This window comes from Artemia sp. Qi Xiang Cuo, chromosome 15 (genome assembly GCF_049724085.1).
Source record: "Artemia sp. Qi Xiang Cuo chromosome 15, ASM4972408v1, whole genome shotgun sequence".
Lineage (NCBI taxonomy): Eukaryota > Metazoa > Arthropoda > Branchiopoda > Anostraca > Artemiidae > Artemia > Artemia sp. Qi Xiang Cuo.
The window spans coordinates 8,729,293-8,756,087 of NC_142808.1; the positions used below are offsets into that span (position 1 = coordinate 8,729,293).

Consider the following 26,795-nt stretch of genomic DNA (forward strand, 5'->3'; position numbering starts at 1 on the left):
GACCTAAGATTTTCCGTAGCACTTTTTTAAAATCCTTCCCAGAGCCCCAATCGTATAGTGTATACATTGCAAAATCTGTTGCAGCCGGTACAAGATATTTTCTAGCCAATGGTAGTGAAGAGCGAAACAGCTTAGCAATCCAAGTGCCAAGACCGTAGCCAGACATTGACGAGCGACCTTTGTAGTAGTCCATTCCATTGCCCTGTTGTCTTGGGCCAAGAGTATTAACATAGCAGTCAATATCAGGACAAATGAATACCACTTTTCTATTAGAAATCTTGTTGTTGTTGAACGATGGGTCAAAAATGGCATGTAATCACAGCCAAACCTTTTGAAATTGCTATGGAATCACCCAATTCAGTTCGTAGTGTTAACTGACAGGGGTCAAAATAGTAAGTGTCTAAGAAAATATATTGAAAATGATTTATATTGTAGCGTCGAATATATTCTTGATCGATTTTTCTTTCAAGAACTCTTAAAAGGGGCGAATTTAAATAGCTAACCCGAAGGGTTTCCACGAATGAAGCGTAGATAAATATACAAGTATCTGTGGAAAAAGGCAAGTGGCTAGTCAGCAAAAATGAAATTAGTGTTGCCAGCACTTTTACCGGTGATTATATTGAGCTTAAAGCCAAGAAGATCCTTTAAACTATCATTGAGAATAACCTTTTCGTTGGCAATAGGTGAGCTAATGTAGATCTTGCCCTCCTCCTTTGAATAGTTGAAATGAAAAGCTCTTTTTTTACGAGCGGAAATTCTTTTATTAATAGAACGAAATAAATCATTCATACTGGTGAGTTCCTCGTAGGGTAATTCAATATATGGATAATCCATCCAATTGATTTTTGAATTTGTTCTTGATAACTTGAGGGTGGTGGTGGCCATATCATAGGGTCTAATTTTTATTTCATATTTACGATCCTTTCTCAGGATGTCGTAGGTATTTTTGAGAATACAGTCGACAAGAGCTACTTCATACTTTCCATCGAATTTGATGGTGGGGAAGAGTTTCGTCCAAAAATCACTTGTTCTATTCAAGTCATTGTAGAGAGGATCAGAAACATTGGACATGAAAGTCACATAGAAATCATTGGGCATTGTTAATATCTTCAGCACTGACACAAGAATCAAAATCTGAGTTGTATCCTAGCCAGCCAACAAGCAACACTGTCTCTTGCCCCTACGAGTACGACTCTGTAATATCTTTTCAATTTGATAAGTTTCACTAGTGTTTGTAACTTTTTTCAGTTTATATTCATGAAAACTGCCGAGAATTTCGTCATCCTTGGTGTCTCGCAGTCAACAGGTCGTGGGTTCCGTGTCTAAGTTTTTGGACAATTTAAAAAGCTCAGTGCTCCATAAATAATTCCCCTTTTTCAGACATATTGTTGGTTCTATTAGTTTAAACAGTATCACCCACATTGAGCTTGTGCTTCATATTTTTTTTTCTTTTTCATCATTAGAAAATTGCTTTAGAAAAGCATCACATGTATTTTCACTGCAGTGAACTTTTTCAGGGCTCGAGTTGGACAGAGATCCATCAGGTCGATGGTTATATATCGGCATGATTTTATCTAAGTCATGAATAAAAGCAGATGTATTTTTCAGGGTACAATATCTTGAAATTAATAGACGAATCGTTCTTATTAATCGTTCAGCCAATGCAGCCTTTATCGGGCTGTGACTATGATAAAGTGTTGTATTATATTTCAAAAGAACCTTTTGCACATGTAGATTAACAAATTCACTGCCACGATCCGATTGAATTTTTCTATACGAATCCTGTTCAAGAATACTTTCAATGGCCTGAGCAACTTCAACACCTCTCTTTGATCGTAATGGAATGGCATAGGCATAGCGACTAAAGACACTCATTGCCATCAGAATATATTTGTAGGGTGCATTGTGACACCGTTGAATTGTGTCTAAATTTAAAAGATCCGTTTGCATTATATGTAGAGGGAAAAAGGCTTTAGTTTGTCGATATTGTTTGCCACGAAGCCTGTGATTCCGGTGTAGTGTGTAACTCGGTTCATTCTCTAGAAGCTCTTTTGCTTTTTTCAATGTGCTGCCGGAAACAACCTTAGAAAGCGTTTTGGGAGAACTTAAACTTCCCGCTTCACCAATATTTTCATAGACACCTTTCATAACTTCATCTATTTTGAACGCAAACACGTAGTTCAATGTCCACTCCCCTTTTGCACACTGAAGGGCGAATTAATTTGTTTTCGCTTTTGACTGGTAGTAACAGGTGTTATAAAATCATTGCTGCTGCTGCTGCTGCTAGTATTTTCAAACATTGAATCTTCTTCTTTTTTAAATGGTGTTGGCGCTGGTGTTGTTGGAGGACTATATTCTCTTAGTTTCTTTAGAATTTGCTTATTGCCAATAAGACTTTTGGGATAGTTTGCTACACTTAGAAAGATGTATAGATTATTTTCAAAGGATAAATCTTTTACGATTCGTCACCATATCACATATTAAATCAACTAGATCATAACTTTTTCTCTGAATTAAAATTCGTTTCCCTGTGCTGTCGACTTGAACTTGATCACCACCAGTTTCCAACACGAGATAAGATAATACTCTTTTACTCTGTTCACGATAGGTCACTGGCAATAAGCTTCCAATTTTCGATACAATTGAATTCAATCCCTTCTCCTTTGATTGCACTGCTGCAGAATCTTGAGGAGATGTTTCCTGTTTAGAAGGATCGGCGGCGGTGGTGGGTCTCTCACGATAAGGTCTATGTTTGTCCACACGTCGCAATGCATCTTGAAGTAAAAGCAGTTTTTTTCATCGGTAATATTTTCATCATTAATTAATTTGCTTATATTGTCTTCAAAATGTTCGACGGGCGAGAGGACAAGTTCAAATGGTGTCAATTTATAGGGTTTTGCCATTCTCTCTCTAGAGAAAACTGTTTACAAGTCCTGTAATTATTGGCAGTAAAAGTGTGAAAAAGCTACCGCCCGCTTGAAGGAGACGTTTTCTTTTAAAAACTTTTCCCTTCTTTTTACAAGCCAAGGCGCGTACAGTGGAACGATGTTGCTTTGTCTGTTGTCTAACACCTTCTGGCAGTTGAACATTGCCCTCGGTTAAATTTAAACAAAGTTCAGATATTAGATTAATGAAGTCATTGTCAACAACATGTTTGAGTATGGCCTTCATAAGCAAGGGTTTTGAACTGCTTAAAACGGAAAATAAATGCCGTTGTTCGTAAAGTTTCTTCAGTGTCATAATGTCAACTAATAGCCTTTTCTACTGTTCACCGGAAGATATACTGTAATTTCACTGTCGAAAATGTCGGTGACTACACGTAGATCCTCGGGCATGCTCTGATTAAGATCCAGCAAAATGTAACCATAGGGCTTATTAGTCGCCTGAATGTACGCTGACAGCAGAAATTTATGGGTGCCAGGGTATATCTGTTTATTGAGAGTTATTAGCGAGCTAGAATCACGAACAACTCGATATAAAATATAGATAGTGAAATACAAAGCAAGGGTTTGCATGCATTCGCTCTGATGAAACTGATTGTGTAGTACTAAGGTTATGGAAATGTTCTCATGATGAGAGCAAACGGTGAACAGTTGTAGTATTTCCTCTTAGAACCGTCCAATGGATTCAGCCAGATCATCAATAATTAGCCACAAGTTCAGTTCAATACTATAGATAACATTAAGTCCTCGCATGAATTGTATTGGTATGGCTGTGGCAATTGCTTTTATTTGATCATAAGACTCCTGCCAAACACTCTAGCAATAGTAGATTTTTTTCGGCTTTTCCACAAATATTTTATGACAATTTGATATATTTTAGCTAAAAGTGTTGAGGGACCACACAGAAACGATCTGGAGGGTGTTTTAAATTGATACATGTTGCTGCTGCTGCTTTTGACAACAGTCGGACTACAACTAAATGTAAATTATACGTGTCCAGAGAAGAAGTAGTACTAGCAATAATTTTCCCATAGATCGATCTACACTAACATGAACAACAACAAAAAACAATATTTCATGATCATTTACTTTCAACATTTAAACTCTATTTCTTCAACAAGAACAATGATGAGAATAACACTTTTTGTTCAATATAAATAAAAACATACTTTTGTCCAAGAACAGCAAGAACAACACTTCTTGTCTTTTAAAAAACACTTATTTTTTTTGTCCATCAACATGAACAAGAGTAAGAACAACACTTATTGTCTTAAAACACTTTTTGTCCATCAACATGAACAAGAGCAAGAACAACACTTATTGTCTTTAAAAAACACTTTTTGTCCAGTAAGAACACTTTATGTACATTAGCACATAGTAGCACACTTTTCTGTACAACAACAACACTTGAAAAACACAGAAAAAAAAACACTTGGAACATGAAGTAGCACAGTTGAACATTATGAATTTAAAAATGGGGTTCCCCCCCCAGGGTCGCGGACCGAAGGCCAGCCACGGGCGGGACCCCCCACCCCCTGGGAGCCGGCCGCTGGAAGGGTCTCCCACCCCCCGGGGGCCGCGGTGGAAAAAACTGTACAATAGTTGTCGTCACTGCTGCTGCAGGTAAAATAAATGCACGTGCCAGTGCCGATAAAATAAATTTTAAGTCGTAATTTGCATTGTGGATAAAAACAGGGATAAAAAAGTGCTGGCAAACATTTAAGTTACACGATTGATGCACAACCCCTCTAAAACTACTACCCCCAGAGGATATTTCCTGCCACAAGTGATTATAGTCTCTGACTTTCCCCCTCCCCCCTCTTTTCCCTTTAGTCTCCTTATCCCCCTCTACAAACTCCCCCTTACAAACCCAACATATTTTTTAATTTTTAATCGCGAGACGATCCTCTGCAGACAACACCATAGGATAATGGGTATTTCTCAAACGAGAAATAGCGCCATTAGCTGTGCCAATTAGTTTAGTCAGTGCCTTCATCGTGCACTCCGCCTCATCCAATGTTTCTACTATTTCTAACAACCATATGGTGTTATAATTGTCTCTTTGGGCAGGGGTATAGGACACTGCATAGCCTGATATTCTTTCATTTGATTTGGATATCTAAGACTATACACTTGCACCAGTATATCTTTACAGTTTAAAGATGTTTTGGTGCACAGGAGGAGGGTGTTTGGAAAAATTTTAAAAAGTTGAATAGCGCTATTCCATGAAACCGTTTCCACTGTCTGGTAGCCATGCCGTCTACAGTGCTTCATGTGATTTTGCAACTTTAATTCAGTCCAAAATCTAGACAGGCATTTCGGACAGTAGAAACATACCCCCTTTTTCTTACCCTCCCCCAGAGCTTTACTGATGTCTGTAATAGGATTAAAATGGCCATTTGAATTGGGAAGGTCACTAGATGGTGGTGTGTAAAAAAACCAAACCCAGTGTCTGACTAATTCAATTGACGGGTCTCTTAGTAGGAAGACTACCCCCTTCTTTTTTAAACAAACCCCATCTTCAAATTCAGTTTTATACTGAACCACAGTAACGCCGATATTTAAATGGGCATTGGCCCTATCAAAAACATCAATGGATCTTAGCGTTACTGGGTATTTTCCTTCTAAACAAGAGAAATCTACAATTGGAAAATTGGACCCTTCCTTCCCAAGTACAGCCCAATCGTCTAAATTCGTCTTGGTAGCGTTATCTGCTAGAGGCTGAAATGTTGATATGAGGAAAGCGTACTTGAAACATTTTTGAGTTGTTTCAAAACAAATCCGCTGGACACCACGACAACCTACTAATTCTGGATTATAGTTTAAAACTATTGACCTCTCAGACCCTGCCCCCTCCCTCTTAAAATAAAATCGTTCTTAAATTTACAAATATTCACACTTAAATTTTCAACATAAAGAACTACAGAGCCGCTCCCATTTTCGTTAAAGTTCTCAAGATGCGCTATAATATGACCTACCCACTCGCAAAAGGCACCCTCAAAATTTTCTAAATTCGGATAGATCAAACGCATATCGGAGTGTATATAATGGTGGTAAACTTCACTTTTCCCCTCATTTAAATAAAACACCTTTAAAACAATAGAAAGCTTAATTGAATCCCTCCCCCCTCCCCATAATTGAATTTGATTCTCCAGCAGTGCATGAATTTTATCTACATAGTCATGCACAATTTCTACGGGGTCAAACACAAAATTTTCCCACATAAGTGAATCAAACGGATCACCAAAAGTCGCAGTGTAGACAATTATTGCATTTAAAATTATATTAGATAAGTGAAATTCAGGAAAAGTTGTAAATTTGACATTACCCCCCTCCCCCTCTTGTATATTATCAACACTCGCTACGCATTGTTCAATATTTGGGGTATGGGAATCCACTTCAGTTGTTTGAAGTGGAAGTAGGTTATCGGGGGCTAGAGGAGGATTCCCTGTTAAATCCCGGGTAAAATCATCCAAACGCTGCAAGGTGTTTTGACTCAAGTCGCCCTGCTCAACTTCGCTATAATCTACATTGAAAAATCAGCTAAAAATCTTCAATATTATCTGGAATTTCCAGTGAATAACCGCTCCATGGTAAATTGCTGTGGGAGTCCACCGGTGCATCCTCTCCTTCTCCAACTGATGAGGACGGTGACAAGGAATATGGTACCAATGGTCCAACCTATAAATGAAAAATAGCTTATTTTTTTAAGTGTTCAAATCACCCTATTTTTAAAATTGGGATTATTATTTACGTATTATTTAAAACGTGCTTAGTAGTAGTAGCAGTATGCACATAGTAGCATTTAATTCCCTACTCTATCGATATTCTGAAAGTTCCAACTTAATACATTTTAAAAATGACATAGAAGGCAATACTTAACTAAAATCTAAAAAGCTTTACATAGAATACAATTTGATTTTGTTCAAACAACTCCCCCCCCTCCCAATGTCCACTATTTAATGCTCTCCTCCAAGTGGCCCAGCGGGCCACCGCGGCGCTTCCCGCAGCGCTTCCCCGGCCCTCGGCGCTTCCCTACCCGTGCCTCACAGTGCTTCCCGGACCCACCGGCGCTTCCCTGGCTCCGCGGCTTCCGGCCGTTTACATAATGTCCTAAAAAAAATATTGTTAGACCATCAGTCGTTTCTCTAATTCCTTACAGGTTGTGAACTCATTAGCTTAATTATTGTAATCGCGTCTGTTTTGTTCCAAGATATTCAGGAAAAAAGAATTAAATGGGAACCGCTAACTCTTATTGAATGTCTCCCTAAAATCTTGGCAAGTTGTAAGGTTGAAAGCTTTCAAAAATATTAAGCAAATTAGAATCCATATGTGCAATAGATAAATGGGATAATCTCTGTCCTTCAAATTGAGTGAGGGGGGAAACATCTTTTAAATCCTATGATATAATTTTACAGTGTTGAAAAAAAAAGAGAAAAGAAAAGTCCTAAAAGATGGCAGAAAAGGTAGAAACTAATCAGCTTTTGAAAAACCCGTGGTCTTTACTAGATAGCCACTGTCTCTTTCCGATAGAGAATTGTGTTTAAATAAAAGCAGTTTATAATGTAAAGAATTTTCTATGAGAAAATTATGTCCGGGATATAGTGCCCCTTTTCGGCTTCACTACGAGAATTCAGCTGGCTGAATGTATACGATAATTGACCTGATTTAAAAGGGGGAACAATGTCCTTTAATATCTCTGACACGCTTTTACTGTGATGAAATGAAAGATTTACTTCTAGGCCCCTTAAAACTATAATATTTTAGCGAAAAATAGCATTTTGAGTTTCAAATGGTGAGATAGCTGTAAACTAGAAATTAGCTAAAAATATTATTATGAGATAGCGAAGAGATAGCAACAGTGGGGACAGAGAAAATTGGAAAGATTAGAAAAAGAGAGTGGTTTCTTTGACATGCAAAAAAATTACATTATATTTAGATATCTCTGAGGGAGGGGGGGGAGCAGAGAAATTTAAAACAATGGTTGGGGGTGGGGGGTTAATATTTTAATATCACTGAGACACACACACACAGCGCGATGAAAAATGGCTATGTTTAGATATACCTGGTAATTTAGCTAAGAAAAAATGTTTACGTTTGTATATCCCGACTGCACTTGGGTGCCAAATGGCCCGGGTAGCGCGTGTTGGAGGGCAACCTTACTGATCTTGTATAGGCGGGGCAGCTCCTAAGACCCTCGACAATGTATGATAAGGGGGTGACGGGCCGGCTATTTGACGATCTTGCGTAGCTTCGGCATTGTAGTTATCCGCCCACTCTCTCTTTAGTTTTCTGCCAGGCTGCATTGGGGCTTCCTCACCCTCTCTTGCTCTCTTAGATGGAGGGGAGACAATACATTCTTCACAATTGGCCTTAAAAGAAGAAACAATTTAGTATGGAAAATAATTTCCCCCTTTTTTACCGAAGAAAAATTAGTACCCATAACCTAACCATAATTTTGTCTAGAAAAGAATATATCACTAAGAAGCCCCCTCCCCAGCATTTTCAGTAAAGCAAGAAGTAAAAATATACTAAACTCAGAAATCAAATGCTATTTTAATTAATTAAAAAAGCTTATTCATAGAGATCCCAGCCCCTTACTTTTCACGCAAAGAAACACTTTGTTTTCACTTTACAACGATGGCGATAGAATTTAGGCATGTCCCCCTCCCCCCCCCTTTTCACCAATGTCCTAAAGATATTGTTAGTAATTATTTTTGGAAATAATCCCGTTTCACTCTTCCATACAGGTTGTGAATCCACAAGCTTAATAAACAGCAATCTCTATCTGCGTGAAAGTGTTTTTAATTTGACTGGAAAAACAATCCTTTTTTGATCTGTGGAACCTTTGGCCAAACCGCTAATGTAAGGATTGACATGCAGGAAGTGCAATTGTGGGGGTGTCAGCTAATTATAATGTTGAGGCAATGTTTTGTCAATTTAGCGGCTTAATGGCTAAGGGATTGACATAAAGTTGACTGTCACTTTTAGATAGGCTTACAGAAAGAATAAATTTTTTTCTATTGGAAGAATTATACTTGTAAAAACAGTGGGGGGGGGGTTTGAGGAGGGTTTAGGTAGTAAAAAGAACATATTTTATGTTTTCTATCGAGTATAAAGATAGTATGGTGGAGTTTTTGTATTGTGGGGGAGGGGGGACTTACTTAGATATACTGGAGGGTGACCAATTATAATCTTGCGGAAATGTTTTGTCAATTTAGCGGCTTAATGGCTAAGGGATTGACATAAAGCCAAGGGAAAATCATGCCAAGCCAAGTATGCCAAGGGAAAATCATATGTAAGCGAGCCTCTGATTGGTCTAGAAGGATATGTAAGCGAGTCTCTGATTGGCTAAGAAGGAAACACGTGATCCTGTTTCCTATTGGAAACAGGGACTCTATGCCCATATTTGGTGTTCGCGTGGGAGTATGAGATAGCTTTCTACTGCTATTAAATAAAAAAAATTAGTTTTTTTTAACTGAAAGTAAGGAGCGACACTAAAACTTAAAACGAACAGAAATTAATCCGTATATGAAAGGGGCTGTCTCCTCCTCAACGCCTCTCTCTTGACCCTGATGTTTTTTGTTGTTTTAAAAAATAAAGTTGTGAGACAGAGTCAAACTTTAGCGTAAAGAGCGAGGCGTTGAGGAGGGGACAGTCCCTTTTATATACGGAATAATATCTGTTCGTTTTTAATTTTAATATTGCCCCTTACTTTCTGTTAAAAAAACTTGTTTTTTTATTTGATTTCTGAACGTTTTTGAATTAATGCAGGTTTTGATTTTGGCTTACCGTACATGAATAAATAAAACGAAATTCGCGTATTAATTTTACTTTTTTTTGTTAAATGGCTTTCTCGAAAGTTTTTTAATTTTATTTACGAACGTTTTTATTAGTAAAAAATATATCTAAATTACGAATTAGCTGACGTAACGAACTTCTATATTCGTATATTTTTATTACGTAAATTATTACTCTCTCTGTACGCTAAAGTTCAAATTTTGTTCTAATTCTTTAAGAAATGACCCCTTAATCACAAAGGCCGTTAATAAGGATAAATAGCTCTTATGAAACTACTAAAAATAACTTTATCGTAAAGAGCGAGGTAACTAGGGGGAAAACCCAATCATATACGTAATGATTTCTGTTCGTTTCAAGTTTTGAAGTGCTTCTTACTGTCAGTTGAAAAACTTTTTTTTTTTCTTGCCCCTTCATAGAAATGTCTCTACCCCCATGAAAACTTCCTCCATGAGAAGATCCACTCGAGTAACATCCGACCCTCCACTACCAGAAAAAAATCCCCCCTGAAAATGTCTGTATACTTCGCAATAACCAATACTATATGTAAACATTGAGCAAAGTTCATAACTTGCAGCCCTTCCCCTGGGGACTGTAGGGGATTAATCATCCACAAAGACATAGTTATTTTATTTTTCGACCATGTTGAACAAAATGGCAATCTCAAAATTTGGATCGGGTGACTTTGGGAAAAAATGAGCGTGGGAGGGGCCTAGTTGCCCTCCATTTTTTCACGTAAAAAGGGCACTAGAACTTCTAATTTCCGTTCGAATGAGCCCTCCTGCGATATTTTAGAACCACTGTTTCGATACGATCACCCAGGGGAAAATAAAAAAAAAAAATAAACACGCATCTGTGATCTTTCTTCTGGCAAAAAATACAAAATTCCACATTTTTGTAGATAGGAGCTTGAAACCTCTACTGCAGGGTTCTCTGATACGCTGAATCTGATGGTGTAGTTTTTATTAAGGCTCGTAACTTTTGTTGAGTAAGACTAAACTTGATGAAATTTATATATTTGAAATCAGCATAAAAATCTGATTCCTTTGATGCATCTTTTGGTGTCAAAATTCCGTTCTTTAGAGTTTCGGTAACTATTGAGCAGGGTCGCTGCTTACTTACAGTTCGTTACCACGATATGTTTGATTGGACTGACGTATTGGTAACTTCTCTCTCCGTGTGCTGTGATATGTCCCGTTTCTGAACTAAATATTTGCTACTTTTTAATATTTATACTGTGCAGGTAACGGTGAAAAGGTAACTGAATAAAAATAAAAACCTATCTTTGCACTGAAAGTGGCTGAGTGGAGGTCTTGGCTAAAATATTTGCATTCGCTTTTTCAATAGCAGTAAATATCCTCTTTATTTTTTCTTCTTGAGTTTTTCCTTTTCTTGTCATGCTTTGGCGGTGTAGTCTTAGAAATAATTTGAAGAACACTGAATTAAATGAGGGTGGTTTTAAATCTAGAAAAAAATATTGATGTCCACTTTGTGTAGAATTAACTTTGTTTGTTTTTATTTTTAGGATACGTAGGGCTGCTCATTGGGTGGTCAACCTTCCCTATTTCGATTTTTTCATTATGCTTGTCATCAGCATGAGCAGCATAGCGCTTGCTGCGGAGGATCCCGTGGAAGAGGGGTCAGAAAGGAATGAAATACTAAATTATTTTGACTACGCTTTCACAGGGGTTTTTACTGTTGAAATGGTTCTAAAAGTAAGTCACATCCTTCATTTTTTAATTGAGACTACTTTAGTTTGTGATTTAAAAAATGTTGTGTAGTGTACTGATAATGATTACAATTTTTTAATTCATCTTTTTACATCAAGTTTTTTTTTATCTTAGTTTAGTCAAAACAAACTTAAGGCATATTTTAAATAAATCTGTCTTTCAGAAGGAACTGAAAGTCTTGTCTTAAATAAATCTTGTGGTAAATAAATCAGGACTGAAATTTTTGTCTTAAATAAATTTTGAGTTTCAGAAGGAACTTAAACCTTAAGAGGGGGAAATTTGACAAAAAAAAATATGAAAGACTATACTATACCAATACTAATCAAAGTCCAAATATTTCGGTGCTTAAGTCCATATCGGTCCATATCGGTGCTTTTTCACCATATCGGTGCAATCAAGTCCATATCGGGGCTCATGGGCGTAGGCAGCATTAGGCAGCATATTGTCTAGGGGGATGGGGCAGTCGATAGTGTGATGGAGTTTTATCAACTGCTTGTTCCAAACCATCTGCTTTTCAGCCATATCTAATGTAAATTTGAAGGTCTAGAGGGGGGCAGGTGCCCCCCTCCCTACGCCCATATCGGTGCTTTTCGACAATTTTTCTATAATGCTCAGAGTATTCTCAACTAAAAAAACTGTAGGGACCAGATTAAAAAAATTAATTTGTTAGATTAATTACTGTTAATGGTTCTAAAAGTAAGTCACATCCTTCATTTTTCCAATTGAGACCATTTTAGTTTTTGATTTAAAAAATTGTATGTAGTGTATTGATAGTGATTACAAATTTTAATTTTATCTTTATAAATCAAGTTTTTTTTTATCTTAGTTTAGTCAAAACAAACTTAAGACAAAGTTTGAATAAATCTAAATAATCAGATTGCTTGTAATCAGATTTCGCAGACTCAGTAGGTTTTTAATGTGACTGTTGTTAGTTATTCACTTCAATACTGGACATTGAGCTTGGTTAATTTTTAATTAATCGAGCTTGGTTAATTAGTTGAGCTAAAATAGAAAATTAAAAGCACTAAAGCAAACTTAACAAACTTAAGACAAATATTAAGTAAATCTGATTGGTCAGATTGCTTGTAATCAGATATCGCAGTCTCAGTCAATTGCGAATCCAGGGGAGGGGTTGAGGGGGGTTCGCGCCCCCTAACATAGTCTAAAGTAGTGTAATTTACTTGATTAACGCAAGTTTGCGTTAATTAAACTTCCTCCTAAAGCAAGTTTATAGGATCAAACTATGATGCCGCCCCCCCCCTTAAAAAAATCCTTGATCCGCCACTGGTCTCAGTAGGTTTTTAATGTAACTGTTGCTAGTTATTCATTTCAATACTGGACATTAAGCTTGGTTATGCTCAAATAGAAAATCAAAAGCACTTATGCAAATATATTTTAGATCTTAGTTTTATATCTATTATAAAACTAATATATTTAATAGAAAATAAAACTAATATAAAACTAATATAAAAACTAATATATATATTTTAGATCTTAGTTTTATAAATATATCTAAAATATATTTTAGATTTAAGTTTAACCTTACGATTAAACTTAGTAAAAACCTTTTTTTTTCAACTTTATTTGAATATCAAAACCACCACTATATTTGTGCCACTCAACTGTCTAAAAAATTGTCTCTGGATTGTCAGTGTTTTATTTTTTATTTTCGAACTTTATTACTTCATATAGGATTGTCTAGTGACTAATTAATTATGTTAATTTATTTTCGTATACAATAGACATTTTTTAATACAAATATAATAATATATAATAAAACTTATAGGCTTGTGAATCATAAATAGGCTTTTAACAACATTGGTGGATATTTAATAAATGCTGTCAGCATTTATTCGTCATTGTGTCAGCATTAACGTTTCTATTAAGAAACGTTATTAAACATTGCGTGCCAGCCAATTAACGTTTCTGTTAAGAGTAGTGTTGAAATTCATTCTTGAAATAGCAAAATACAAAATATATTTTTAAAATAATTTTCACAACTTTGGCTGAAGATATTTGCAATAGAACCTTCAATATCGCGTATATTAAGTAAGCACAGCTTTTAAATTGTTTTTAGTATTTGCCTATGATTTTAACTTTTTGCTAGTTTCTGTAGTTTCATTTCTCATTATGACCAGTTAAGCAAAAGTAAAAAGTAACTCGCAAAATTTACTATTAAATTTGAAGATTTCGGTAAAAGTAACATCTGAATAAAAATTATATCTTCGATTTTTACTATTTTTGCTTATTTCAATCCTCAGAACTTTTCTATCAATCAACAAAGGAAAAACTTTCAAGACTGAGAATCTATTTTTAGTTGTTTTTTTTTTATTCCACTTAATATTTGTTATTACATCCAAGATAATACATGAACAAATGATTCAGTATTTTCCGGCTTCCATGATAAGCAAAGAAAATAAAATACAATTTAAAAAAAATAGTTTTCATTTATTTATTAGATCACATCACCAACATTAAATTTTACCATTTGTTTTGAAAATGTATTTTTCTGTAAGACTAGCTGGTGCATCAGTATAATTATTAATTTTTAACCTGTAGAGCCACTACCAGTCACAGGAGAAGAGGTTCGAATAATAACAAAAAAATTATAATAATAATAATGTGCCTTGTCATCTTGTTGTACAATATGGTAACAACAAAAAAAGGCAAATAAAAAGAGATTTACATGTTTAAAATATAGTTTCAATTATACTTATGCTTTTTTTTTAGCAAAGGTAAATTCTCCAATTAAAAAACTTTTTGCGTTACAAATTCAAGATGCAATATAGACTCACAAAAAGTGCAAAATTTTTTCAGGAATTTACTTTTACAATTATCAGAAAATTTGGAATTTCTTTTAACTACTTCTTTAGTTTTTGTAATTTCAATCCCTGAAATTATTTAGTACAGTTCAGTGCAGCTTAAGAATATAAATTTCAGTGCAGTTTAAGAATAACAATCCTTCAGTGGCTTGTCGTATCTTCTACTTACTTCCAGCTCCTTAGGTTACCGTTGTCAAATTTCTTAATTAGAAGGTTTGAGGCTAGTATTTCAACCAATACGGTGTATCTTTCTATAAACTAAAGATATTTATAGCCCAAACACTCCTTGAGTTTAATAGTAAACTGGTATACACGGAAGAGTCAATATCTTGGAATTCCTATTTTTTCTTTGAAAAAACTAAATTTATTTTAAATTTTTAAAATTTTCAAGCTGTAAATTTAAAATTTTTCTGCGTTTTCTTCTTCACTCCAATTCTTTAGGTAATAGACTCAGGAATAATTCTCCACCGTGGTGCCTACTTACGCGAGTTCTGGAATGCTATGGATGCTACCGTTGTAATATGCGCAATGGTATCATTTGCGTTTGACATGATGTGAGTTCTACAAAAATCTAAGCTTATGAATATTGTCTCGCATGAGTAAAACAACAAAAGGATAGTGGCGATGCTCCTTAAGTTAGATGTCCCGTGTAAAAATTGTCAAGTAGTCTCAAGAGATTTAAATAAATTCTTTAGTAGCGATTAAACTACCCTGAAAAAGTTTCGTTATCGGAATACTAATACTTATAATGATAATTCAAAGGAATACCAAGTCGCCAGAGGCTAATAAAGGCGACACATACTCATCTTACATTACCCCCCCCCCTTCTTTTCAGAGCTACCCTCTCAAATCCGTTCATAAAGTTTTGAATTCCTTGATAATGTTTCTTATGACCCACCCTAATTTGGGGAAATCCTGCTTTTTTTGCCGCAACTAGATTTCAAGAAAGTACAGTTTTTGGCCATCCTATTAACCATCCTCTGTCAAATGTAACTTAGCCTTCTAACTTTTCTTCAATTTCTGCCATTTACAGTTAGATTGAACCGTACTTTTCGCACAAGCTATAGTTTGGTATAAAATTGTTTTGATATAAAATTCTCAAGGATTCTAGAGGTTTTCAAGGAATCTTTATTAGTGTCAACACTTGCCAAAAACGTTTTTAGGTAAAAAGATTAGAAATAAAAATCTTTTCATCCTTTTAACGGCCTAATATTTATAGAATAACAATATTTACTAAATAAGAGCTTATAAAAAAGCAGATCTATACATTGTAAAATCGGAAGCAATTTAGTTAATCTTAATGCCAGACATTCGCACATGCTTCAGACCACATTTAAGAAAATCAGAGTAGCTTAGGGCCTTACCACAGAGAAACGAAGAATTTTATTTCCTAAGAATTTGGGAAATAAAAACATTTTGTTGTTTTGCTGGCTTTATGTATCTCGCTCACGAATCAGTAAAGTTTTAAAAACTGCATGTCCTTTTCAGTATTTGTATTACCACTCAGCATTAGCTCGCCCAGTTTTGAAAGGGTAGCGCTATTTTTCGCTCCAGAAGTAATAAATTTGTTACAAAAATGAATCAATAGAATCAAAGCACATTTTATACCACAAAAGTAACATCTCTTTTTCTCATTGACAACACTTTTTTTTTAATTTAAAAAAAAATAAGCGAGAGCCAAAACAGCAGGACATCTTTGAACAGGGTGAGAAGAGATGATAAGATGTGCGTCTGTGTCAGCAATAGGTGACTTTCTTTCACAGTCAGCTTCGAGTGGTAGCTGAGAGTGGGTAGAAATTCAAGCTGCATGTACATTTTGGAACTACTCAAAATATCACTTTTGAGAAAATACTATTTGACTCGACCTAAGATAAGGTCATTTTTATAATAAAAAGAAAAAGTTATTACAGATTATATCCAGTAATGTGATGTAATTTTGGCAACCAAAGTGTGCAAAAATAACTTTTTTTTACACTCCATATGAGGACAAAATTTCACATAAACTAAAATTCCTCTAAAGTATTTTTAAACTGCAATTAAAAAAATACCATGAAAATGAATGCTGAAGTGCAATTAGCTGTATATAACTTACCATTTACGTTTTACTGAGACCTTTCAAGACTCTTAGTTTCTTGGGAGTGCCTATTTCTGCGCAGAGGTGGATCATTTTTGCTCTATCATACTATGCAGAAAAAAAACTGACGAACAATTTAGTTACTGGCGAGAACTGAGATTATAGATATAGGTCCTTTTTTTAAAATGAGAAACAGTATTTTCTAAAATCTTCGTATTATCTTTAAAATAATTTGGAAAAACTAATGCTTTCCTCTCTTCTCTTAAAGCTGCTATTGTCATCTCTGTGATATATCTGGCAAACAGCAAATGGTCGCACATCTTTTAAAGTTAAACGTGTTTTTAAAAAGTCTTCTTTATAACTATAAAGTGTTTATGGGATACTTGTACTTATTTTTACACGGGGTCTAGTTGTATTCGCTCTAGCATGCTATAGAGATTTATTTTCGTATTTCCTTGAGAAATGACCATTATGAGCTTTTCGTATGTCGTGTACTAGATTCCTCAGTTCAAAAACGAGCCTGAAAACTAATTTCCAAGACCACACTGGCCAATCATGAGAAAATGAGAAAAAGTGAATAACGAAAATAACGAGGTGACTTATCTATCAGTGAAAAAATGAGAAAAAAAGCAAATAATTTGTTTGAGACCTCCACTCTGGTTTCCTCAGTGCAAATAAAAAGAAAAAAGTTAAAAAAGATTCCCGGGAAAGTGTAAAAGGTAAACTAAAAGCTCAAACTAATAAAACAAAAGTGGCCTTTTTGAAGTAAATGTGTAAAGACTATTTGTCTTTGCGTTGCCTTTTTAATATCAAACAGATCGTGATAACGAACTGCAAGTAAGGAGCGACCCGGCTCAATAGTAACTGAAACTCTAAAAACAGGAATTTTGATACTAATAGAGACATAAAAAGAATTGGATTTTTATGCTGATTTCAAATATACAAGTTTTATCAAGTTTAATCTTTCCCATCAAAAGTTATGAGTTTTAGAAAATTTGCCGTATTTTTGACAAAAGGGGAAACACCCCCTAAAAGTCATAGAATCTTCATTAAAATCACACCATTCAGCGTATTCATCATAGATTCAGCGTATCAGGAAACCCTATTGTAGAAGTTTCAAGCTCCTTTCTGCAAAAATGGGGAATTTGTATTTTTTGCCGGAAGAAAGATCCCAGATGCGTACTTTTTTTCCAGGGGTGATCGTATTGACCCAGCGGTCCTAGAATATCTGGAGGGGGCTTTTTCGAACGGAAATTAAAGGTTCTAGTTTCCTTTTCAAGTGACAAAAAATGGAGGGAAACTAGGCCCCCTCCTACACTCATTTTTTCCCAAATTAACTCGATCAAAATTTTGGGAAAGCCATTTTGTTCGGCATAGTCGAAAAATCTAATAACTATGTCTTTAAGGATAACATAATCCCCCATAGTCTCCGGAGGGAAGGACTGTGAGTTGTGAGCTTTGCCTATTGTTTACATATATTAGCCTATAGGTTATTGCGAAGTATACAGACATTTTCAGTGGGGATTTTTCTTGTGGGGAGGGGGAGGGTTAGGGGGAGGGAGATACGTGGGAGGATCTTTCCATTGAGGAATTTTTATGGGGAAAGGGAATTTCTTATGAAGGGGGCTTCGGATTTTCCAGCATTATAGGAAAAACGGTCAGAAATTAAATAAAAAACAAGTTTTTTGTAACTGAAAGTAGATTTTTTCAAACTTACAAGTGAAAAACAAGTTTTTTCAAAGCTAATATTTTTCAGTACTTTCAAAAGAGCTATTTATTCTAATTAAAAAGCCTTTGGGATTCGGGGGTCATTCTTAAAGAATTGGAACAAAATTCGAACTTTAGCGTAAAGAGCGAGGTATTGCCGAGGGGGCGAACCCCCTCATATACGTAATAATTTCTGTTTGTTTTAAGTTTTAATGTTGCTCTTTACTTTCAGTTGAAAAAACATGTTTTTCTTATTTAATTTATTTAAAAAGGGCTATTTTTGTTTCGTGTTTTTTTTTGTTTTTTTTTTTTGTTAGTAACAAGGACATTGAAGATTAAATCTGATTATTCGAACTGACTTAGTCGAAACTTATGCAGACATAAATACCTTTAAAAACTATTAAAAGTCGGAAATCCAAATTTTAATGAAAGTTACCTTCATGTGCAGCTTTTGTAGTTTTCGCGTAGCAGTGGACCCCAAATTTAAGAAAAAAAAATAATAGTGATAAATCAGCAAACAAAATGAGTCATAAAAACATGGCGTCAAACAATTCAAGAGGATTTGGTCTTCACTTTAAGGTGCAGTTGTCTTAGGAAATCATCATATTGTCAACGTTTCAATTCTTACGGACGAGAAGAGTTGAAAAATTTTACTGATAAACAATCAGTAGAAAATAGCTAAACAAGCTATTTTCTCGGTTCACCGTGGCAAAACTGACGAAAATGAGAAACTGTTCTAATAACTTCTTAATTTTGAAATCAAAACAAGAAAATATCTTAGAAAGTCGGGGGTTTTCATGCATGAACAGACCAAAAATAGGCCCAAAAACATTTTTTTTTATGTCTTCAGTACTTTTTTTTAACCCGAAGTTGTTGTTTTTTTTTACTTTTCATTCCATACATTTGAACTGAAGACGGCTGAGCAGAGGTCTCGGCCCAAATATTCCAAATTTTTTCACTGATAGGTAAATTACCTTGTTCACCTTCTTTGTGTTGCATTTTCTCGTTTTTTGACGGTCATTGAAGTGTTATAAATATAGACAACTATAGCTTTAGTAATATTGAACAGAATGAACTGTTTTAATGAACAGAATTCGATAGATGTTTGCTAAAAATTTCAAATATGTCAAAATAGGGTCTAAGGTTGTAGATTCAGGAATTATCTGCCATTAAGGTATATTATTTCTGCAAAATGAAGCATCATATTTGTCTAAGACTTTGAAGTACTTTTCTAAAGTAATATATCTCCGCTAGTTCTACAAAAGAAGGACAATATTTGTCCGAAACCTTTAAGTGTTTGTCTCTGAATCTTTCAAGTGTTAAATATTACCTTTTTTATTGATGTGTATTGGAAAATTTCTTATGATTCAAAAATATTTTTTCGTCTCCAAAGTTTCAAAAGGGTTCAAAAATAACCCTGATTTTTTATTTTACTCTTTTTATTATATTTGTTTTAGGTTTTATTATATTTCTTCGATTTTTTTCACTCTTTTTTATCACATTTTTAATGTTTTTTATTTACTCTTTTTTATTTTTTTTATTTTTTTAAATAGATTTGGTATTTACTCTTTTTAAATTTTTCTTTTTTGCTTTTTTTTATTTTTTACATTTGTTTGTGTTTTTGTTTACTTATTTTCATTTTTTTTATTTTTTTATTTTTTACTTTTTTTAGATTGTTTGTTTACTCTTTTTTTCAGATTTTTTTTTTTATTCCTGACCTCAAAAATGTTAAAACAGACTGACGTAGCTATATTCTGTTTTTCGTTTAGATCTTCTATTTTATATCATTATCAGAATATGGTTTTAGGTTGTAGATTTGGGCGTTATTCTTCATAAAGGTGCATATCTCCGTGAATTCTGGAATGTTATGGACGCAGTTGTTGTCATTTGTGCTGCAGTTTCATTTACGTTCGATATGATGTGAGTCTGTAAATCCCGGAAGGTGTTTGATATTAGTTAATATCCTGGAGAGACTGTATTTAGTGCCATTTTACGCTGCTTAAAGACCAAAGATCTTCCTTTTCTATATCGGGTTTCTACTTGAACATCTGGACAGACGTAGTATTAAACAAAAGCTTGGTCTTAATCCTATCTTAATGGGTATGATAAAGGTTATAAGGATTTTACTCCTTAGGAAAGCTATACAAAAACTAAGGAGATCAGATTTTAAATTGCCTTTATTCATATACAAAATATAATATTAGAAGAGATTTCCTCTCTAATTGGCTTTTCACTTAGTAGAGATAAAACAATTATAATAAATCATATCTTCCTATCTTTCTGAACCACTACCCATTCTGGACTAATTCAAGAAGAAATGAACAATAAGAAAATATTGTTGTTTTGCTTTAGCTTTATTCGAGCCCTTTCCCTTATTCACGATATTGACAAAAATTATCAAAATTACCGATTTTACCAAAAAGCTGTTGGACTTATTTATGGTATTAATATCTGTTGAAAGCTGAAATAACTAAATAAATAAACAATATGCCTAATGGCGTATGTGGCTATCTTTTCAATGCACGAACAATAGTGGTAAATTTAAAAAAAATATATATACGTTTAAAGATAAAGGAAACTAATTACAAAAGAACTAATTACAAGTTACAAACATCCTTTATTTCTGAAAGTATTACTAATATATCAAATCTGAACTTTGAAACAAAAATATAAAAATTATGGATTTCCTGGTAAAAATCTAAATAAATGTAAAGATTTGACACCCTTTACACGAAAAATTAAAATAATTATCCGTTCAAGTTTTTGCGGCAATAGAGAAATTGAGAATCAATCCCAAATAGAATCCCAAAACAGAATATACCTTCAAAATCGAATTCCACGAAAGTTAGTTATAGATATAGAACAGTCAAGGGTAATTCAGAAAAGACTGATCATAGTAAAAGTTGATTTGGAGCGATTTTTCGTTTTTGTTTTTTAACTTAAGATATATCTTTTTGTAGTTTTTTTCCTTAAACAAACCAAAGTAGAATACTAATCGACACTTAAGAGAGACCTTTCACTTTAAGAGACATTAAGAGATAAACTAAAGAGAACACCCAAAAAAAAACAATAAATACAGCTAGGTTTTAGCAGCCCAGGGAAAGTCATCCCATCTACCTTCAAAATCGAGTTCCTCGAAAGTGAATCCTCGATGCAGGAAACAAGGTCTTATCCAGGGGGGGGGGGGTACCCGGTTTGAACCCCCCCCCCCCGAATTTTTTTACCGAGTTGGAAATAAGTCGAAAATTAGTAAAACCTAGGTAAAAATCAGTAAAATTAGTCGAAAACGGAGTCAAACATTAGTAACCCTCCCCCCCCCCGAAAAAAAAATCCTGGATCCGCCTTTGGCAGGAAAGTAAAATTGACATGAAAAATCGATCTTTGAAGCATTATGCTAAAGGCTAATTCGCATTATTTATTTTTTTTTTACTTACATGGATATGTAGCAGTTTTTACTGCAGTTAGGCTTGGCACATGCAGGTACATTACAAAAACAGAAAATTTCAAATAAATATTACATCCTAAAATTTATTGAGTAGTTACAGAATAATTAAAATAAGGTTTTTTGTGTGAGGGACGGGGATTCATATTTCTGTTAAGGCATCTCCCCGAAGGAATCTACGGATCCTTGAAAAAATAGTAGGAATTAACCGCTAGGGTATTAGTCTTTAAAGAGCATAAAACTTATGTTTCTTGTAAATAATGCAGTATCATTGGTTTGTCTCTGAAACTAGTCTCTTTGGTGGATTGACAGAAAATGAGTCTCTAACACTTAATTTGGATTTTTAAAACACAATATTTTGTGTGTAGTAAGAACATAAGGTGATAGTAGAGTTTAGTAACTTCTAAAAACTTCTTATTTTTTTGAATTTTATGACGTTGTCTATGGAGATATTATTGTTTTTCTGGAAATAGGCATAAACCGTTGCTTTATGAATAATTCTAATGAAGATAGTTTACATGAAAAAAAATGACAATTAAGCATTGTCTGTTCATTTGACATGACAATTATTTTTATTTTAATATGAGAACGATGTACTGACATTGGGTCGAGGCATAGGACTTTTGTGTTAACAGGGCTTTTGTGTTAACACTGCGGGAATAGGAAGATGGCTCTCTTTTTACATAGTAACCTTTCTAATAAATATTCTCTAAACTATATATTTTTTTGTACCTGCATCTTGCGTGATAAAATGAATACCTTCCCACCCATATCAGTGCAATAAGGGGATAAATACACAAACAATAATTTTACAGGAAAGCGATTATCTCCTATCCAAATGCTTTGTATTATGACCAAAGAGGTCAATCAATTGATAGAACGGTAAAAAAGAAGCAAAATCAACATTACTTTTTTATATATTTTTTATTATATATTTATACCTTTTCTTCTTCAATATTAGTTTATTGAAGGATTATAGATAACTATACCTCATCAATCTATTCAGCATAAAAATCTAACATGAAAACAAAAAGAATTTAAGATTTTTCCATCTTTCCCTTATCCATTTAATACAAGTGACAACCTTTGAGGATGTACAGTGACAACCTTTGAGGATGTACATTTGTACGTTATTTATGGACTATTTGAATCGCATGTAAAAAATGACGCATTTTCCTGCAATCGTACCTGGGGAGAAGGGGCAATGCTGCTCCCTTTCTCGAATAACTTAAAATATGAAACGATTTTTTTATGTGTAAACACATTATACTGCAGAGGTTTAAGTTCAAGGCGTTAACTCATCATCATCATAATCATCATTTATTTTGTACTAAATATAACACAAATAAACCTGATCACAAAAAAACAGATCCCCAGAAGCCAATTTGTGGAGGGATCAAACTTTCAGTAAACTACAAACGGACAGCACACACGAAAATGTCTCAACAAAATAGAATAACCTATTAACTAACTACTAGAAATTGGCAAAAATCAGAAATTGCAAAAAATCGGTTCATATAAGTAAAACAAAAGTAAAACAAAACCAAAAGGAGAAACAAAAGGTAAATAAAAAAATAAACAGAGCAGGGATAACAGTTACTGGAAAAAAAATACGGAAAGACCCATCTAGAAACTGCCTTCGCGGGAAGAGATAGAGGGACATCAGAAGAGATGGAGATCCACAGCATAATGAATTGATAAACAGGAAACCCCTGAGCAGCTATTGTTGAATGTTTTAGCACTTTCTGAAATTCGAAGTCCTAAATCACAGAAGTCAAACTTTGTCCTTTATTATGTAACATACACAAGGATTGAATGAAAAATAACGTACATTTGTGCTTGTGGATGAGTGTCTAATGTGGATGAGTGACATCAGAAGAGATAGAGATCAACAGCATAATGATTTGATAAACAGGAAACCCCTGAGCAGCTGTTGATGAATGTTTTAGCACTTTCTGAAATTCGAAGTCCTAAATTACAGAAGTCAAACTTTGTCCAATATTATGTAACATACACAAGGATTGAAAAAATAGCATACATTTATGCTTGTGGATAAGTGTCTACTTTATAAAATATTACAAAATTTGGGTACTTTATAAGTCCAGAAATCTTTATATATTCAAAAATCTTGTAATTTTCAACCTTTTGCATTCCATATCTTCTAATTTAAAAAATTGCAAAAAACTTTTTTTTTAATTTGACTAAAATCAGCATACAATTTTCAAACAGAGAATTGAAATGCTAAAAACTCTACGTATGTCCAGTGTTTCAGTTATTCTCCGTCAGATTCTGTTTATATTGCACGAAAATTGAGCCAAATTGTTTGTATTTGGTCTGAAGGCACCATAAGACTTGTTGTAAAAATTTGGTAATTTGTGACCCCTTGATTTTACCCTTTTGCTAGCCTGATAAGGTCATTAGAGCGTAGCCTCTCCTTTCCAGTGATTATCTCACCTGTCTGTGTACCCACGAAAGGCTTAATTAGATGCTATTGCTTTTTCGTTGAGCTAAATTTTGAAATTTTGCTCCATAAATGTCTTTGGGATATAATTTACGAATGTCCGAATACAGGGTGAACGTGACTTACGTGAGGTGTTTTCATTTTTTAAAGAAAACAGAATTTTTTATCTTTAACATTTATTTCTCGAGGACTTTATCTCTGGCAAATAATAATGAAGCTAGTAGAAGATATTTTGGACATTCGTATTACTGATCTATCTCCCCGGTGCAACCTTTACATGACCCTATTCAAATGATAAATCTTAAATTTAATTGGAGCATTAGATTCTTATGTGTAAGGAAATTCTTATTATTTTTTTGTTTATTAGTTATCTGTAACATAAACTCCTTCAACCCAATTTTCGACTTTCCAAGATTCGAGCGTCAGCATACTTAAAGGAGCTGTTGCTGATATGCTGAGTTTTTTAATTCTTACAAAGAAATTATTTAAAACATTGAAAAGTTTTGCAAATATTGAAAAGCAGTGAAGTCTATAAGTAACAGACATCTTGCCAGTGGCGGATCCAGAGGAGGCGAGGGGGCGCACGCCCCCTAACGTAGTCTAAAATAGTGTAATTTACTTAATTAACGCAAATTTGCGTTAATTAAACTTGCTCCTAACGCAAGTTTATCGGATGAACCTATTTTGCGCCCCCCTTAAAAAATCCTGGATCCGCCCATGCATCTTGCCTTTGGAAAGTTGTTCGCCTCCTCGAGCCGATTTGGCGATGTCGAAGTAGCCCTTCACGTAAGTTTCTAGCAGTTTTTAAAGGCTCAAATTTATTTAAGTACAGTCCCCTGTACTTAAATAAATAAATTTTCTTAATACATAAGAAAACCGGATCTGAATCACCCCCCCCCTCCGGAATTGTTTTTCAGACTCTTTAAAACGTAACAAAAATGCATGTGAATGTCTTATGTGTCTTTTCATATATGTATATATATATATATATATATATATATATATATATATATATATATATATATATATATATATATATATATATATATATATATATATATATATATATATATATATATGTATACATATATTGAAAAGCAATGACGTGCAGAAGTAACAGTAGTTTTGCTGATTGGAAAGTTGTTGGCTTTTACGGGCCAATTCAACGATGTCAAGTAAGCCTTTCACATAAATTTCTATAAATTTCTAGAGGCTCAAAGGTAATTAAGTACAGTCCCCTCAAAAATAAAGTTTTTTATAATATGGGCATTAAAACAGGTTGCACCTTTGGTGGATAGAAAGGACATAGGAAACTTAGAGAGAAATTAAAATGCTAAGAATAGCTTGGACTGAGCACATCTTTATATTAATTTTGGGATTTATCTTGAGCCGCCGAAAAAGCTCTCAAGGAAGAAATAAGTCATAATTGCAGTGAAATTAAGTTATTACCGAACAATTATTTAAATAAATTACTCTAGCTTATTGGTAATTAGCATAAACATCCCTATTTGACAAATGGACTTGGGCAATTACTCTAGTTTTTTAAAAGATGTATTGCGGAGAGCGATGCCCTCTTGACGCTATCTTTGCATATTACAGATTAGTTTGACAAGGTTCTCCATTTCCCAATGATAATCTGTAATTATATAATCTGCAAACCTCTAGAAATTCTCTATTCTCTAGAAATTCAATTGAGTTTCTGGAAAGATCTTATATTTATGTTATAAAATTTTCATTAATTAGTAGCAACAGTTCTATAGATGTTGAGAAAAATTACTACAGAATCTTTTTGGAGCGTGGTTTGATGCTCAGAAATGAGTTTCCTATGGTCTTGGCTTTGATTGTAACTAAGACCTTATAATAATAAATATCCAAATGCTTATGAAATTACATTAAACAAGCCAAGATGATTTAGATTCACCATGATTAGAATGTAAATGAATTACTGGGTGTATGCCATGAGCACCACCAGTAAATATACCAGGGTGGCAAACGGTACCAAGAGCTTTGTTTTTACCAAGATTTAAATGATAATATGTCTTATTTTCCTTTTTTACACATTTAAAGGCTTCTTATATTCCATTGGAGTGTCATTGCGGATCATGACCCCCCCTCCCTGCCTGAGATTATGGACGTCTGGTTATATCTCCATGGGCTTTTATTCTGCCCAAATTGGAAATAAACATTTCGATTGGATAAAATGCCACAATTTGGATTATACTATTATAAGGTCTTTGAATGGTAATCAAAGCGCATTGTCGCTTTTAATACTTACTTTTTTCTTATAGGTGATAGATTTAGGAGTAGTATTCCATCCAGGGTCCTATTGTAGAGACCTCTGGAATATCTTAGACGCTACAGTTGTAATTTGCGCCCTCGTCGCCTTTGCTTTTTCGTAAGTATTTAGAAAGCGTTCTTCATTCTGCCATCTATAGCTTTTTCACTTTCAATCACGTTTTCTCTAAACACCGCTAAATTTTTATCAAGAGTTGCTTTTGTATTTCAAAATGTTTTGAACAAGAAAACGGCTAAATCAGCCATATTGTCGCTTTTGTAAAACTCTGGAATACATTAAATGCTAATGTTACAATTTGTGCCCCCACCGTCTTTGCTTTTTCGTAACTATTTAGAAAGAGGTAATTCTGTCATTTATATATTTTTTCACTTTCTTTCAAATCCTCGATATACTCTGGTATATATTACCAAGATGAGCTCCTGCATTTCAAAATAAAGTTAACAAGAAAGTGGGTAATAAGACCACAGGTAACGCATTAACGTTAAATAATCAGCTATAGCATCTAGGCACAGACAAGAAGCAT

General features: G+C 34.2%; 1 protein-coding gene across 1 annotated transcript in view; it reads left to right on the forward strand.

Moving 5' to 3' along the window:
- The window catches only part of cac (calcium voltage-gated channel subunit cacophony), a 534,146-nt gene that overhangs the window by 329,325 nt on the left and 178,026 nt on the right, over positions 1-26,795 (forward strand). The window contains exons 20-21 of the mRNA XM_089100885.1: positions 11,266-11,455; positions 26,265-26,371. Coding sequence (XP_088957011.1) covers positions 11,266-11,455; positions 26,265-26,371 — 297 coding nt within the window. The remainder of the gene's footprint in view (positions 1-11,265; positions 11,456-26,264; positions 26,372-26,795) is intronic.